Source organism: Oncorhynchus mykiss, chromosome 18, assembly GCF_057628025.1.
Source record: "Oncorhynchus mykiss isolate SJ-2025 chromosome 18, ASM5762802v1, whole genome shotgun sequence".
NCBI lineage: Eukaryota > Metazoa > Chordata > Actinopteri > Salmoniformes > Salmonidae > Oncorhynchus > Oncorhynchus mykiss.
In genome coordinates, this window is record NC_143039.1 from 49,399,973 (window position 1) to 49,417,654 (window position 17,682).

A 17,682-nucleotide genomic window follows, 5' to 3' on the forward strand; every position below is an offset into this window, starting at 1 on the left:
AGCTTCTACTTTTAAAAATCCACCTTTCCAGAAACAAGTCTCTCACCGTTGCCACTTGCTATAGACCCCCCTCAGTCCCCAGCTGTGCTCTGGACACCATATGTGAACTGATTGCCCCCCATCTATCTTCAGAGCTCATGCTGCTAGGTGACCTAAACTGGGACATGCTTAACACCCCAGCCATCCTACAATCTAAGCTTGATGCCCTCAATCTCACACAAATGATCAATGAACCTACCAGGTACAACCCCAAAGCTGTAAACACGGGCACCCTCATAGATATCATCCTAACCAACTTGTCCTCCAAATACACCTCTGCTGTTTTCAACCAAGATCTCAACGATCACTGCCTCATTGCCTGCATCCGTAATGGGTCTGCGGTCAAACAACCACCCCTCATCAATGTCAAACGGATCCCTAAAACACTTGAGCGAGCAGGCCTTTCTAATCGACCTGGCCCGGTTATCCTGGAAGGACACTGACCTCATCCCGTCAGTAGAGGATGTCTAGTTATTCTTTAAAAGTGCCTTCCTCACAATGTTAAATAAGCATGCCCCATTCAAAAAAATTGAATCTTACAATCTAAAAATTGGTTCTCTCCAGACCTGACTGCCCTTGACCATTAGCATCAAATAGCCCCTGTGATATGCAACTTTTCAGGAAAGTTAGGAACCATTATGCACAGGCAGTTAGGAAAACTAAGGCTAGATTTTTCAAGCAGAAATTTGCATCCTGTAGCACAAACTCAAAGTTATGGGACACTGTAAAGTCCATGGTGAATAAGAGCACCTCCTCCCAGCTGTCCACTGCACTGAGGCTACGAAATGCTGTTACCACCAATAAATCCACAATAATTGAGAATTTCAATAAGCATTTTTCTACGACTGGACATGCTTTCCACCTGGCTACCCCTACCTCGGTCAACAGCCCTGCACCCCCCACAGCAACTTGCCCAAGCCTCCCCCATTTCTCCTTCACCCAAATCCAGATAGTTGATGTCCTGAAGGAGCTGCAAAATCGGGACCCCTGCAAATCAGCCGGGCTAGACAATCTGGACCCTCTCTTTCTAAAAATGATCTGCCGAAATTGATGCAACCCCTATTACTAGCCTGTTCAACCTCTCTTTCGTATCGTCTGAGATTCCCAACGATTGGAAAGCAGCCGAGGTCATCCCCCTCTTCAAAGGGGGAGACACTCTAGACCCTAACTGCTACAGACCTATATCTATCATACCCTGCCTTTCTAAGGTCTTCGAAAGCCAAGTTAACAGATTACCGACCATTTAGAATCCCACAGTACCTTCTCCGCTATGCAATCTGGTTTCAGAGCTGGTCATGGGTGCACGTCAGCCACGCTCAAGGTCCTAAACGATATCATAACCTCCATCGATAAGAGACAATACTGTGCAGCCGTGCTCATCGACCTGGCCAAGGCTTTCGACTCTGGCAATCACCACATTCTTATCGGCAGACTCAATAGCCTTGGTTTCTCAAATGATTGCCTCGCCTGGTTCACCAACTACTTCTCTGATAGAGTTCAATATGTCAAATCGGAGGGGCTGTTGTCCGGACCTCTGCCAGTCTCTATGGGGGTGCGACAGGGTTAAATTCTAGGGCTGACTCTCTTCTCTGTATACATCAATGATGTCGCTCTTGCTGCTGGTGATTCTCTGATCTACCTCTACGCAGACGACACCATTCTGTATACTTCTGGCCCTTCTTTGGACACTGTGTTAACTAACCTCCAGACGAGCTTCAATGCCATACAACTCTCCTTCCGTGGCCAACTGCTCTTAAATGCAAGTATAACTAAATGCATGCTCTTCAACCGATCGCTGCCCACACCTGCCCGCCCGTCCAGCATCACTACTCTGGACGGCTCTGACTTAGAATATGTGGACAACTACAAATACCTACTGTAGGTGTCTGGTTAGACTGTAAACTCTCCTTCCAGACCCACATTAAGCATCTCCAATCCAAAATTAAATTTAGAATTGGCTTCATATTTCACAACAAAGCATCCTTCACTCATGCTGCCAAACATACCCTCGTAAAACTGACCATACTACTGATCCTCGACTAAGGCGATGTCATTCATAAAATAGCCTCCAACACTCTACTCAACAAATTGGATGCAGTCTATCACAGTGCCATCCATTTTGTCACCAAAGCCCCATATACTACCCACTACTGCGACCTGTACGCTCTCGTTGGCTGGCCCTCGAAAAAAAAAAATTTTGCACGCCCAATTTTTCAGTTTTTGATTTGTTAAAAAAGTTTGAAATATCCAATAAATGTCGTTCCACTTCATGATTGTGTCCCACTTGTTGTTGATTCTTCACAAAAAATACAGTTTTATATCTTTATGTTTGAAGCCTGAAATGTGGCAAAAGGTTGCAAAGTTCAAGGGGGGCGAATACTTTCGCAAGGCACTGTACATTTGATGTTTTGGTGCCTTTTGACTTCAGAAAGCTGATTGAGGACCTTATTACTGACTAATGTGTCTGTTTATGACTGCAACATTGAGTCACATTAAATCTCTCATGTAGTCTCCTTGTGTACGATACGAAGATGTTCAAATCAATTTACACTTCATGTGCAGACAAAAGGGGAATGGGCAATGCACAAGAGGAACACAATTATTTTCTCTTCCTCGTTATCAAATGATGCTATTTTCTGTGCTGAAGCCCCTTTGGGAGAACATTTACATGCAGCCTAAGAGCCATGGAGGGAATTAAGCATTTAACTCCTTCACAGGGGATTAGTTTAATTAAGATTTTGAAATGAGGGTGAAATAGGGAAAACAATAATGTGGAGTTCTGTAGAGTTATGGAAGAGCTCTGCAAACCAACATTCAATGGAGGTCCTGAAGAAAGCATCCTTTCTTGCTAATGTGGTCCGTGACATGGTCACATTAGCCATCACTTGTTATGTAACTATTTAATCCTAGTAAAAATTCCCTGTCTTAGGTTAGGATCACCACTTGATTTTAAGAATGTGAAATGGCAGAATAATAGTAGAGAGAATGATTTACTTCAGCTTGTATTTCTTTCATCACATTCCCAGTGGGTCAGAAGTTTACATACACTCAATTAGTATTTGGTAGCATTGCCTTTAAATGGTTTAACTTGGGTCAAATGTTTTGGGTAGCCTTCCACAAGCTTCCCACAATTTTGGCCCGTTCCTCCTGACAGAGCTGGTGTAACTGAGTCAGGTTGTCACGTTCGTTATAATGATTGGACCAAGGCGCAGCGTGCGTAGAGTTCCACATAATTTTAATAAATCGAAACTCACCAAACAAAAACAATAACGCACAACCGAACCGTGAAGGTACTGGTGTGGGATTGAGGTCAGGGTTTTGTGATGGCCACTCCAATAGCTTGACTTTGTTGTCCTTAAGCCATTTTGCCACACCTTTGGAAGTATGCTTGGGGTCATTGTTCATTTGGAAGACCCATTTGCGACCAAGCTTTAACTTCCTGACTGAGGTCTTGAGATGTCATGATGCCATCTATTTTGTGAAGTGCACCAGTCCCTCCTGCAGCAAAGCACACGCACAACATGATGCTGTCACCCCTTTGCTTCACGGCTGTAATGGTGTTATTCTGCTTGTAAGCCTCCCACTTTTACCTCAAAACATAAAGATGGTCATTATGGCCAAAAAGTTCTATTTCTGTTTCATCAGACCAGAGGACATTTCTCCAAAACGTACGATCTGTGTCCCCCTTTTCAGTTGCAAACCGTAGTCTGGCTTTTGTTATGGCGGTTTTGGAGCAGCGGCTTCTTCCTTGCCGAGCGGCCTTTCAGGTTATGTCGACATAGGACTTGTTTTACTGTGGATATAGATACTTTTGTATCCGTTTCCGTCAGCATCTTCACAAGGTCCTTTGCTGTTGTTCTGGGATTGATTTGCACTTTTCGCACCAAAGTACATTCATCTCTAGGAGACAGAACGCATCTCCTTCCTGAGTGGTATGACGGCCGCGTGGTCCCATGGTGTTTATGCTTGCATACTATTGTTTGTACAGATGAACGTGGTACCTACAGGCGTTTGGAAATTGCTCCCAAGGATGAACCAGACTTGTGGTCTATAATAGTTTTTCTGAGGTCTTGGCTGATTTCTTTTGATTTTCCCATGATGTCAAGCAAAGAGGCACTGAGTTTGAAGGTAGGCCTTGAAATACAGCCACAGGTACACCTCCAATTGACTCAAATTATGTCAATTAGCCTATCAGAAGCTTCTAAAGCCATTACATAATTTTCTAGAATTTCCCAAGCTGTTTAAAAGCACAGTCAACTTAGTGTATGTAAACTTCTGACCCACTGGAATTGTGATACAGTGAATAGTAAGTAAGTGAAGTAATGTCTGTAAACAATTACTTGTCATGCACAAAGTAGATGTCCTAACCGACTTGACAAAACTATAGTTTGTTAACAAGAAATTTGTGGAGTGGTTGAAAAACTAGTTTTAATGACTCCAACCGTACGCAAACAGGGGTTACAGCAGCAGGCAGAAATAACATACTAGAAGCATCTATTACACAGGTTGTCAGGTAACCCGAATATTGCTACAAAAAAAAAGCAGTTCTCCCTCGTATAAGAGTTTGCATTTATTTGATTCTTAAAAATAGTCAATAAACTTCTTGAAAAAAACTATACAAAACTATCCTACATTATTTGTCACATTCATTCTCGTTCCTTATCTTCTCAAAACTGTCAAGAGGAAAGTCCCTGATAGTGTTCTGTCTCCTGTATCCCATTAGAGATAGAATTATAATTCTGGATCTGGTCTATTCCATTATAGTCTTTGTAGCAGAACGTTTTCAGATGCTTTATGTTAAAAGTCCGATCAGACAATCCAAAGCTTCACAACACATGTAACTTCACTGCAGTGCCAGGAATAGCTGTGTGACAATGCAAATCCCAAACAGTTGGCCTGCATGCATCAAATGAGGGAAGTTAAAAGAAAAACTCTAGCCAAAACAAATATTGGTATTTGTTTCATCAGTCCATTGTTGATGGAAATACCAGAAATAGTTTTGGGGTGTAGTTTTCCTTTCAAATGTGCCTGAGGGACACTAGTGAGTGAAGGATCTTGACTACAGTGAGGATCTAGAATTAAAAACGGTCTTTGAACCCAAGATCCACATCATTTGCAGGTACGAGCTTGTATTTTATTTTCAATTATGTTATCCTGGTAGGCAGTACAAGTGAAATATCACCTTACATAAATGAGTTAGAAAATGGAATGCATTAATAAAGCTTCAACGTTACCGTGCGATACTCTAGTCGTTTCACTTTCTGTATTAGCAGCAAATCGACTCATTTGAGGGTAAGAAATATAGATAAGATCCCCGCTCAATTTCATTTCACAAACCAGATCAGTCCGTTAAAGTGTAGTGCCACCTGCTGGCCAATATGGAACAATGTCTAAAACAAAACGGAGGAAATGGTCCAGCGCCACCGGTTCTCAATCTCTGAGAAGACCGAAGTTATTGAGCAAACACTTCAAAGCATGTTCAAGATACCAGTTGTAACATTTTAAAAAGGGCGTTTCATACTTTTTAATCAAAGCAAGCAAAGTCCACACAAAGTCATTCGTGGCTCGGTCAAGTGCCCTTAATTAACTGTGAGAGCAGTAGCGAAACAGGTAGACCTATAAACCCGTCAAATCATGGTAAATGGAATTATTTAATCATTTGGTGCATACATGTTCGCCTGTACAATCTGGAAAAGAGATGCTAAACTAAGAAAGGGACGATGTGCTTAGAAATCATATATAAGCAGTCTACATTCCAAAACATTCAGATACACTTAAAAATACAATTTTATATGTACATAATAAAAAGGATTGCTGAGAGCTTATAAAAAAATATCATACTCGTGGAGAACGTCGACTTCTCAAAGGAAGAGAGCGGTCTAAGTTTACAATGGGTGAGTGGAGGAACGGTAGTCCAGCAAAACAGCAGACCTCTTCCGCCAAGTAAAGAGGTCGTCTGGGAGGGGGGGGGTTCAATTCTGAAACTCAAAAACTGTGGTGTATTTCATCCACCCAATTAGCCATGGTGGGAAATTAATTATACAAGATGTACTCCTCTCAAACTGACCAAGGATCAGTGTACAGAAACATTATTTTAAATATTCAAATTGGTGTGTGTGTGTATTTATATATGTCGCTCAACATGGTTCAACTCAAATTGCAGTTAGACCCACTAAAGTCATTTTAAACCTGGGCAAGAGCATCCGATAAATCTGAACTCTAATTTCAGTGGAAATCCCCCATTGACGTCAATGCAAAATGTAGGCACAACTTAAACCAGCTTTGGCATCTCAAGTTTAGATTGGGCCCTTACTGAACAGCAGGCAGAGATGACGTTCCTTTAACACCCTTCAACCCTGAGAGATGAATGTTAACCCAGACGTTGTTCACGTTCTCATTCAGGGTGGGAGATGACAAAACGGCACAGTAACTGTAGCAGAAACAAGTGACGGGACATAGTCATTGTCAGAAGGACACAGCAATCTGAAAGCCTTATTCCTGTCCGTCTCCGGCTTTGGGGAGTGGGACTACTAGTGATTAAACAGGAGGACGTTATTCTTTGTATTGACATCAGCAGGGAGATGGTGGGGGGAGGTGGGGTTTGCAACAGTAAACCTATAATCACCGCTGCACTCGAAGTGGCACGGACCATAACACCCACAGAGGACAAAGCTAACGTGGTGCCATGAAAGTCAAAACAATTCCTGACTTTGAAACAATTCATTACTACATTGTGAATGCGGAGTCCAATAAATGCCGGGAATGACTGTTGCCAACTGCATGCCCTGTCATTTGTCCTGTAAGACAGTTATTTTCAAATAGGTATTCTTAAATACAATTCCCATTGCAGTGGAGCCCATGATGGTGGGGGTGGTAGGAGTGAGGAGTGAGGGAGAGGGAGACTTGAGATCTGAAAGAACTGAACAAAAACAAACAAAAGTGTTCTCTCCACAGACTGGTCCTCTGGCACCACGGATGGACTCGTCTTGGACATCTTGTGATATGTAGTTGGCAACGTGAAAATGTATTTCCCACACCACTGACATGTCTCAGACGCCACAGACAGAGACCGAGTGACCCGTCTCTCAGATAGCATACACGTTTTTCAGGCAGGAAACTTTATCCACAGGCTGAGCAGGTCCCATTCCGGCTCCTCAACCAACCTGTGACGCACCTCCTGCTATTCAGCTCCTCAATTCGCTACTTGTTAAAAAAAAAAAAAAAACATGATTTGAGGGAGAGAAAAAAAACTACTGAAACGGCAGAAAGAGTAAGTAAATATAGTACAAACAAAACAAAACATTAAAAAAAACTCAGATGGGGGGAAAAACTTAAAAGAGCTATGGAAAAAGCTGATAGCCTGCCCCGTCGCCTGAGTTCATGTCCATTTCTCCTTCCATCAGTGACATCAGTCTGTCTGGTGTTATGAGATGACCACGGTGTGGGAGGGCACCGACTCCACCAGCGTCACCTGCTCCTCAGCCGAGTCCAGCTCCTCCGTCTTAATGATGATGTCTCCCTCCTGGAGCACCACCACCTCCTCCTCCTCCTCCTCCTCCTCAACCACTTCCTCCTGCTCAGAGGTGCCGTTGGTATGGCTGTGTGACATGGCCTCCAGCTTCATACGGTACTGTTCTGCTTCCTGCTCTTTGCACATCAGCTGCTGCCGGTACTCCTGGGCCTTCCGGTTGGCCTCCTGCAGCTGCCTCTGTAACTGCTCCTGGACAGATGGATGGAGAAGAGGAGAAAGGGACAGAAAGGTCAGACCAAAGTTCACACACTTGCACTTCACTTGTGCCAAGTGCACAGTATCAAAGTACCAAAATAATCTAAAGAGTTTGTTTTCCTAACTTAAGCCCCCAAAACATTTCACAGCAGAATCTAGAATCTCGAGAAATATGCAATATAAAATAAATTAACAAAACATTTTGCTTGAGTCAGAAACCAGTTAAATGGCAGAAGCATATCAGTTCAATGTGTTGCACAAGAGAAAATGTGCCCCCCGCCGACCGTGTCTCCAGAATCCATGTGGTTGGCAGAGGCCTCTAGTTTCCTCTTGCGGGCAGGCGGGGGCTGGGGTTCCTCCTCAACCACCTCCTCTGTCACCTGATTGGCTGGCATCGCCAACACTGCAAATCAACAGACAACAGCTCAGAGCCTGAAGGAACATAGTATCGAACGGGACCATTAGGTTAATTAATAAACTAAATTAATGACGAAGTAGTACACAATGTCCGACAAAGGAACTAGAACAAAACAATCTGCCAGAAAGCTAGAAACTGTTGTCTACAAATACAAGGTCCACACTGTCACAACAATAAGGTTGCTTGTAGGTTAAGTGGACATTCCACTGTCTGGCTAAAGTTACCTACCGCTTTAATGCTGCGTTCATAGTGAGAAGGTGGTAATTACCAGTTGTGAAGTCACAAATACCGGTTGGATGCATTCGCGTTCTTTGAAGTCATTGAGAAAGGCCAAGAATGTGCCAACCATATTAACAGATTTATAAAAAAATGTTTTGTTGTTGCATTTAATTGATGAAAATGCTGTTAGAGGTAATTTCCTTATTAGATGACGTCAGAGGTAAGCATGTGGGAGAGGTCAGAGCTGAGAGATGACAGACGAGTTTCCTACTAGTAATTACCAGTTGGAGGGGCGATAGTGGATTTTCCCAGTCGTACAGTATGTGGTAAGACCACCTTCCCACTTGGTTATGAATGCAGCATTAGAACACCAAGTGCTGGTTTCCCAGACCCAGATAAAGTCTATTCCGAGACTCAAAACAGCTATCAATTGAGATTCTCCACTGAGCATGCCTTTTCAGTCCGAGAGTAGGGTCCAAGAAACTGTTCCCAAATGGATAGAGGCTATGGGATGTGGCTACAGGCTGAAATGAGCACCGTTATGTGACCAAAAGTGAGACGTTCTCTTACTCTGTTGTCCATGCTGCATGGTGACAAAGAATGGCTGACCAAGCCCTCCAGTCTGTAGGTTACCGTGTTGGTCGGTCACTATGGTGATAACCCTTTGACCTTGCTCGTTCACCATGTGCTGGATGCTGCCGGGGTCCAAAGAATTGGCTGCTATGGCTTCCTCAGAGTCACCTGCTGTCAGACAAGGGGTAAAACAGAGGGAGAGCGGGGGAAAAGGTTCACTTTTAGTGTCGACCGTCATTCTTGTATTAGGAAATAGTTCATGTTTAACCCTATATACAGTACCAGTCAAAAGTTTGGACACCTACCTACCTATTCAAGTGTTTTTCCTGTATTTGTACTATTTTTATGTAGAATAATAGTGTAGACATCAAAAATATGAAATAACCCATATCAAATAATGTAGTAACCAAAAAAAAAAAAAAATGTTTAAACAAATTAAAATATATTTTAGATTCTTCAAAGTAGCCACCATTTGCCTTGACAGCTTTGCACACTCTTGGCATTCTCTAAACCAGCTTCAATTGGAATGCTTTCCCAACAGTCTTGAAAGAGTTCCCACATATGCTGAGCACTTGTTGGTTGCTTTTCCTTCACTCTGCGGTGAAACTCATCCCAAACCATCTCAATTGGGTTGAGGTCAGGTGATTGTGGAGGCCAGGTAATCTGATGCAGTACTCCATCACTCTCCTTCTTGGTCAAATAGCCCGTACACAGCCTGGAGGTGTGTTGGGTCATTGTCCTGTTGAAAAACAAATAATCCCACTAAGCGCAAACCAGATCAGATGGCGTATCACTGCAGAATGCTGTGGTAGTAATGCTGCTTAAGTGTGCCTTGATTTCTAAATAAATCACTGACAGTGTCACCAGCAAAGCACCCCCACACCTCCTCCATTCTTCCCAGTAAGAACCACACATGTGTAAATCATGCGTTCACCTACACTGCGTCTCACAAAGACACAACGGTTGGAACCAAAAATCTCACATTTGGACTCGGACCAAAAGGACAGATTTCCATCACTCTAATGTCCATTGCTCGTGTTTCTTGGCCCAAGCAAGTCTTTTCTTCTTATTGGTGTCCTTTAGTAGTGGTTTCTTTGCAGCAATTTGATCATAAAGGCTTGATTCACAGTCTCCTCTGAACAGTTGATGTTGATATGTGTCTTGTTACTTGTCTGTTACTGTAAAGCATTTATTTGGGCTGTAATCTGAGGCTAGTAACTCTAATGAACTTATCCTCTGAAGCAGAGGTAACTCAGGGTCTTCCTTTCCTATGGCAGTCATCATGAGAGCCAGTTTCATCATAGCGCTTGATGTTTTTGCGACTGCACTTGAAGTTCATTAAATTTTCCGGATTGACTTGACCTTCATGTCTAAGTAATGGACTGTAGTATTTCTTTGCTTATTTGAGCCGTTCGTGCCATAATATGGAATTGGTCTTTTGCTAAATAGGGCCATCTTCTGTATACCTCCCTCCCCTACTTTGTCACATCGCAAGGAAAGAAATTCCACAAATTAACTTTTAACAAGGCACAACTGTTCATTGAATTCCAGGTGACTACCTCATGAAGGTGGTTGAGAGAATGCCAAGTGTGTAAAGCTGTCATCAAGGCAAAGGGTGACTACTTTAAAGAATCTCAAATATATTTTGATTTGTTTACTACATTTGGTTACTACATGATGCCATGTGTTATTTCATAGTTTTGATGTCTTTACTATTATTCTACAATGTAGAAAATAGTACAAAAATTTAAACTCTGGAATATGAGGATTGCCAACCCTTCTCTATTGGCACAGCGATTTTGTCCCCAGTGAATTTGGAGAGGTCACTTTATAGTAACAATCCTATTATACATAGCACAGTCTGCATCTGGAAGCAAAGAAAGGTCCATTTTGACCTTAAACCAATATCATTCCTGCTTCCTATTGTCAGGAATCCCTCCTTTGCCCCCTCTAACCTTGACAACCCCTTTAAGCGATGGGGAGAGCTCGGGATCAATACCATAGGGGATCTATATATAGAAGGGAACGTTGCCTCCTTTGATTTGCTGAGGGAAACCTATAATCTTCCTAGTAACTTTTTTTCCAGATACTTACAGATTAGAGACTGTTAGAAAACATCTTCCGACATTTGGAAACGCTAAACCTTCCATGTTTGACGGATGCATACAAATGTGTCTCACCTCAGGCAAACTGATCTCTCGTCTATATGATGCTTTTCAATCTGTTAGCGCACCTTCTACAGATGCCATTAAGGCAAAATGGGAGGAAGAGCTATGGACTGACATTTCTGTGGCAGACTGGGAAGATCGCTTGGAGTATATACACTAGAGGTCGACCGATTAATCGGAATGGCCGATTAATTAGGGCCGATTTCAAGTTTTCGTAATCGGAAATCAGTATTTTTGGACACCGATTAAAAAATATAGATTTTTTTTTAACACCTTTATTTAATCTTTATTTAACTAGGCAAGTCAGTTAAGAACGCATTCTTATTTTCAATGGCGGCCTAGGAACAGTGGGTTAACTGCCTTGTTCAGGGGCAGAATGACAGATTTTTACCTTGTCAGCTCAGGGATTCAATCTTGCAACCTTACAGTTAACTAGTCCAACGCTCTAACCACCTGATTACATTGCACTCCACGAGGAGCCTGCCTGTTACGCGAATGCAGTAAGCCAAGGTAAGTTGCTAGCTAGCATTAAACTTAACAATCAATCAAAATCACTAGTTAACTACACATGGTTGATGATATTACTAGTTTATCTAGCGTGTCCTGCGTTGCATATAATCGATGCGGTGCGTATCGTTGCGCCAATGTGTACCTAACCATAAACATCAATGCCTTTCTTAAAATAAATACACAGAAGTATATATTTTTAAACCTGCATAGTTAGCTAAAAGAAATCCAGGTTAGCAGGCAATATTAACCAGGTGAATTTGTGTAATTTCTCTTGCGTTCATTGCACGCAGAGTCAGTGTATATGCAACAGTTTGGGCCACCTAATTTGCCAGAATTTGACATAATTATGGATGGAAGTTCCCTCTACCAAATTATGGCTCAGCGATTTGGCAAACACTACACTACAGATATTCGGAGCAATAAATTAACATTTGATCAAATCTGGCAGTCTCTCGTCTCTTATTTGGACCATTTGGCACTGTGAATGTGTACATTTTAATGCACTCTCACTTGTGATGTTTTAATCTACCCTTGGGCAGCATGTGCTTGCCCGGGGTGGGGGGGGGGGGGGTATCCTCTTTCTGTATGTTTTATTTTGTATTATTTAGTTTGTACCTATAACTCTGGGTCTTTTCCAATCCATCTGCTCTTATGTTTATATAAGAATTGCATACTTGTCTTTTCTATAAAATACCTATACACCATTTGTGTGTGTGTAAAAGAAAACCAAGGAATGAGTAGGTGTGTTCAAACTTTTGACTGGTACTGTACATATTCTGGACTGTACTTTGTGGCAGTCAACGTGTGGGCTCAATCTTCTCATTTAAATAAGCATTACATACAGAAGTAACAAGGTAAAGCACAAAGGAATTCAAGCTGTGAGAAAGTATTTCCATCTGATCGGTGAGAATCAATGTTTCTTTTCTGCATGACCTTTTGATTCCCACATATCTCACATTGTGGTCACTACCTCATTGTGTGGGACCACAAAGCATCAACAGACCCTATCAGTTTATGAGATCAGAGTGATAAAGGCCAGGGACTAGGCACTAGACTAGAGGAAACAACAAAGAGTGGGGCACTTCTCTCTGAGGCGGGGGGATCCTTGAAAAGATATAGCCGTTAACTGGAGAAAGCAGGTCATTTTTACCTGACTGGCTGGCCTTTTCTTTCCATAACCAGCGGAGGCTACTGAGGGTAGGACGGCTCATAATAATGGCTGGAGCAAATGGAATGGTATTAAACACGGATTTATTTGATACCATTCCACGCCAGTCATTACCGCGAGCCTGTCCTGCACAATTAAGTGCCACCAACCTCCTGTGTTTTTAACATCCACAAACCCTTCGTCAGAAGACCAGTCATTTCAAATAGTATGAACCCTAGCCTAACTGAAGGAGGTTTGGTGTCTGTGTGTGTAGAAGTAGCTACCCGAGTAGCTACCCGAGTTGATGTTGTTGAGGAGGTCTGCCAGGTTGACCACACCCCCCGGGAGCCCTGGGATGCCCTGGATGATAAACTGAGGCTGGGCCGAGCTCCCCGTCATGCCAGCCTCTGCGTTCATGTTCACCTGGTTCTGCATTCCCTCCTATAGACAAACATTGTCAACAACACTATCAGAGAGACAGACCGATAGATACACACACACGGGAGACTGCCAGGAGCAAGTCCTTAGGTTCATTTGTCTTTTTTGGTCTAGAATAGTGCACGGAAACCTTCTCTCAACTAGACTCCACATGCAACTTAAGGTCTCACCTGTAGTAGGAGCATAAGGTCTGCATTCTGGATGTCTCCTGCGATGTCAAACGGCGTCTTATCAAATTTACTGAGAGCGTGAACATCGGCGCCATGTTTCACGAGCGTCTCCGCTACCCTTTGGTGGCCATTCTGGGCGGCCCAGTGGAGAGCAGTCATCTTCAGCATGTCCTTGGCATTAATGTCTGCGCCACTCTGTAGAGTGTGACCCAGGAGAAATGACAGGGACAGGATAAGACAGCTGGCAGACTTGGCAGTTTTACTGCTTTCTTCACACATGTATCCACTTTTTCTAGTGTAGTTAAATTTAAGGAATGTTGGTCAGAGAAAGAGCAGGACTCTGCATCTGAAAATGGCCTCTGGTCAAAAGCAGTGCACTATATTAGGAATTGGCCAGGTCAGACCCTAAACAGACACAAACAGCTAAAACCTTAGAAAATAAAGAGACACGTGTACCCTGACTAATAGATCCACGATGACATTGTGGCCCTCTGAAGCAGCCATGTGCAGAGGGGTCCTGTCCACTTTGGTTCGGGCATCCCTGCTGACGCCTGCCCTGAGCAGCACCTCGGCAGTGGAATAGTGCCCGTGTTGGGCGGCCAGGTGCAACGGAGATGTGCCCAGCTGCTCAGAGTGCCAAAGAGAAAGAGAGATAAAGAGTCAAAACACCATACAGTTGAACCGGACTGACACTTCAGACAATGTTTTACATTTAGACCACACAAACCAGCTAAAACCCTGGGGTGGGTAAAACTAGTTAAACTGAAGCAGATAATGAAAATTGCCCAGACAGAGAAGGTAAGACAGGAATCATTACCCAGTCTGTGGTGAAGGGAGCCCCATTGGCCATGAGTGTCCTGACTTCATCATCCTGGCCTTTCCGTGCAGCCTCAAGGAGCCGCTTCCCCAAATCCACCAGCGACATCTGAGACAACACAATTACAAAGGTTGCAGTATTTGGCCCTGTGACTGTACATGTATGCAACTGTTGCAGTATGTTTTCACTGAGGTGGTAGCCTGACTTATGTCTGCTGTTAAACAGTATTAGGCGGTTGTGAAGTTACCCGTTCACACAATGTAGGCCTGCCTACCTGTTACAGCTCATGTAGTGTACACATAAATAGGTTCCTGTATTTTGGTTAATCGTGTCACATTAACTTGATTTGAACCTTTTCTCATAAAACTGTCCCCGTTTATTTTTATGTCAGATGGTCCAGCACCATTCTCAGAGAATTGCTTTCATTTTTTGTCCAAATCTCATTTCTGAAAAAAGACTTCAAATAAAAGGTTAAAATCCAGGTCATATGACATGATTTACCAAAACACAGGGCCCCACTTAAGAAAGTATGTACTTTTAAGCCAACTTTTGAAACTCAATAATGGGTTAGGGTACTCGTGCATTTTTGGCTAACTTAATCAAATGAGAGGACTCTGCCCTGAGCATATATTTACAACTTAACATAGCTATAAGTGTGTTAATCCCATTTCAGATATTACATACATAAAGTTGTGTTATTAGCTATGCTAGATCAATTTTGTTAAACAGAAATCACCATGGAAGTATTATAGTCGTAATGGAACTTACAACTTTGACTCATCACATATGCTGCGGCTACTGTTTAGCATCTATCCGGTTTCCTAGTCACTTTACCCCTACCTATATGTACATGGTACCACATGTATATAGCCAAGTGATGTCGTTACTCATTGTGCATTTATTAATCGTGTTGCTATTTTTCTCTCTGCGTTGTTGGGAAGGGCCCTAATCATCTCACTGTTTGTCTACACCTGTTGTTAACAAAGCATGTGACAAATAAAATGTGGTTTGATTAACAACTTGGCGTTAGTAATGCAAGTAATGCAAGATATCGATCGTGAAATAGACCAACAACAAAAAACACGGCAGCTGAGGGGCGCGCTTTCGTTCTGTAGAGTGTCTAGGCTACACATCTCTGGAGAAGAAACGGGCTTTTGTTGTTGCTGCAGACTCGTGCTATTTAGGCGAATGAGTCGAGCCAATCCCGGATATATGCTTATCAGATGTCCCATTTGAGCACAACACAATTAATGTTGTAAAGTAACGAAGTTAGTGGTTATGCTACAGATCTAACGTACATCACTCGAAACCCTTTGGTATCGCTCAATGCTGGTATGAGTGATGGTAGTTTTTCATAACAGGGAAGAATAGGCTAGTTATACTGTTGAAAATCGCGTTGATCGGAGGTATGCATCCGTAAACAATCACGCAGTGTGTTGTTGGACACAAAGTAAAATGTGAATAGCTTGATGTGCACTTTTTTGGTTGTCGTTACATTGTAGCTAGCTGGTTGGTTTACTATTACTACATCGTGAAAGCCCACTATAACAGGAGGCTCTCTTCATAGCAAAAGCGTGGAGATGGAGACGATGAGTAGCCATCTTATACGCCTTGGTGGTGAAAACGAACAAGAGGCGGCCATGTGTTACATTCTCCGTTAAATCATTCACCTACATTATTTAACAACCACGAACAACGACATTTAAATACATGACAGGAAACTCTTTGATATTAAGTTGTTGGTTTTCCGGGGGAAGTCAAGAGAAATTCCTATTTTACACGAAGAGAAAAAAACTACTTCCACATCCGGTTAACAGCATTCTTTCTCGCACGCTTCATCAAATGGTTTCGCGCAATTTTTCTGATTTTAAACGATCGATTAATTCATAATTGCTTTTTGTCAAAGAGATGCCATCACCTTTACCGTGCGAGTAATTATACAATATCATATGAGCCTGATGGCGCCAGGTTTGTTATCTAACCAACCATGTAGCTAGTTAGCTAAGGTTCGCAAGCAATAACTTCACATACTAGCTACGTTAACGACACTTAAAGTATGAACACACTTAAGAAATGGGAAAGTTCCACACACTGTTTAGTGCGCGTGATTAATGTGGACTTTCGCACAATGTCCCAGCTTCGAAACTACCACCTTGCCGTGTTACTCGGTCTCGTAACTAGCCAGATCTAAGATAGTTAGCTAATGCCTGGCTAACTTTAATAACAGCTAACGCTAGCTAGCTGGAGGCGGAATCCCGAATGGACGCAAGCTAACGTTGTGTAGTTCTTACCTCAATACGGCTTCGAATGAATGCTCTTAGGCTGCAGACATAAGTTCCTTGACTTTACCCAATTATTTTGAATGTTCTCCTCACCTTAGATAATGAAAATAAATTATATTTTTGTATTAAAACGGATACAAAGATGGCGGCAACTCGACACCGGAGGTGGAAATCGAGCTTTTTGAACCCTCTTGTGGGCGGGCGAATGAAAAAGAAGCAAGCCCTTCAATGGCCAATTAACCCATTACGGTAAAAAGGCGATATTGAATTTACGCTGTAAAAAAATATGAACGCAACTTGTGAAGTGTTTGTCCCATGTTTCATGAGCTGAAATAAAAGATCCCAGACATTTTCCATGTGCACAAACAGCTTATTTCTCTCAAATGTTGTGCACAAATTTGTTTAGATCCTTGTTAGTGAGCCTTTCTCCTTTGCCATGATAATCCATCCATCTGACAAGTGTGGTATATCAACAAGCTGATTAAACAGCATGATCATTACATATGTGCACCTTGTGCTGGGGACAATAAAAGGCCACTCTAAAATGTTCCGTTTTGTCACACAAAACAATACCACAATGTCTCAAATTTTGAGGGAGTGTGCAATTGGCATGCTGACTGCAGAAATGTCAGCCAGAACTGTTGCCAGATCATTTAATGTTAATTTCTCTACCATAAGCCGCCTCCGTCGTTTCAGAGAATTTGTCAGTATGTCCAACCGTTCTCACAACTGCGGACCACGTGTTTTTTGATGTCAACCTTGTGAACAGAGTGCCCCATGCTGGCGGTGGGGTTATTTATTATTATTTTTTATTTCACCTTTATTTAACCAGGTAGGCTAGTTGAGAACAAATTCTCGTTTACAACTGCGACCTGGCCAAGATAAAGCAAAGCAGTGCAATACAAACAACAATACAGAGTTATACATGGAATAAACAAACATACAGTCAATAATACAATAGAAAAAGTATATATACAGTGTGTGCAAATGAGGTAGGATAAGGGAGGTAAGACAATAAATAAGCCATAGTGACAAAATAATTACAAAATAGCAATTAAACACTGGAGTGATAGATTTGCAGAAGATGAGTGTGCAAGTAGAGATACTGTGACGCTACGGTCACAAGACGCAGGCCTCCTAATTGTCCCTAGAATTTCTAAGCAAACAGCTGGAGG

General features: G+C 42.4%; 1 protein-coding gene across 14 annotated transcripts; it reads right to left on the reverse strand.

Annotated features, from left to right (window-relative positions):
- Positions 1–5,151: 5,151 nt before the first annotated feature.
- LOC110496275 (GA-binding protein subunit beta-1) lies at positions 5,152–16,725 on the reverse strand. 14 transcript variants are annotated; one of them, XM_021572077.3, is made up of 8 exons: positions 16,517–16,725; positions 14,226–14,333; positions 13,865–14,032; positions 13,409–13,603; positions 13,097–13,241; positions 8,973–9,143; positions 8,050–8,168; positions 5,152–7,759 (listed from the first exon to the last, which is right to left on the reverse strand). In XM_021572077.3, the coding sequence occupies exons 2-8, from the start codon at positions 14,331–14,333 to the stop codon at positions 7,463–7,465; spliced, it is 1,203 nt and encodes a 400-aa protein (XP_021427752.3). In that variant the 5' UTR covers positions 16,517–16,725; the 3' UTR covers positions 5,152–7,462. The 14 variants fall into 14 exon arrangements, with proteins under 14 accessions (XP_021427752.3, XP_021427749.3, XP_036808740.2 ...); XM_021572074.3 differs by having other exon boundaries at positions 8,973–9,146; positions 16,517–16,706; XM_036952845.2 differs by having other exon boundaries at positions 13,085–13,241; positions 16,517–16,706.
- Between the last annotated feature and the right edge of the window lie 957 nt (positions 16,726–17,682).

What these genes read in the sequence shown, in the direction of transcription:
- LOC110496275 (XM_036952842.2), bottom strand. Translation starts at nt 14,333, where the DNA reads ATGTCGCTGGTGGATTTGGGGAAGCGGCTCCTTGAGGCTGCACGGAAA. An exon ending in ACCTTATGCTCCTACTACAG is followed by an intron (nt 13,242 to 13,408) that starts GTGAGACCTTAA and finishes GTTTGTCTATAG; the next exon opens with GAGGGAATGCAGAACCAGGT. An exon ending in ACATGGATTCTGGAGACACG is followed by an intron (nt 7,760 to 8,049) that starts GTCGGCGGGGGG and finishes CCATCTGTCCAG; the next exon opens with GAGCAGTTACAGAGGCAGCT.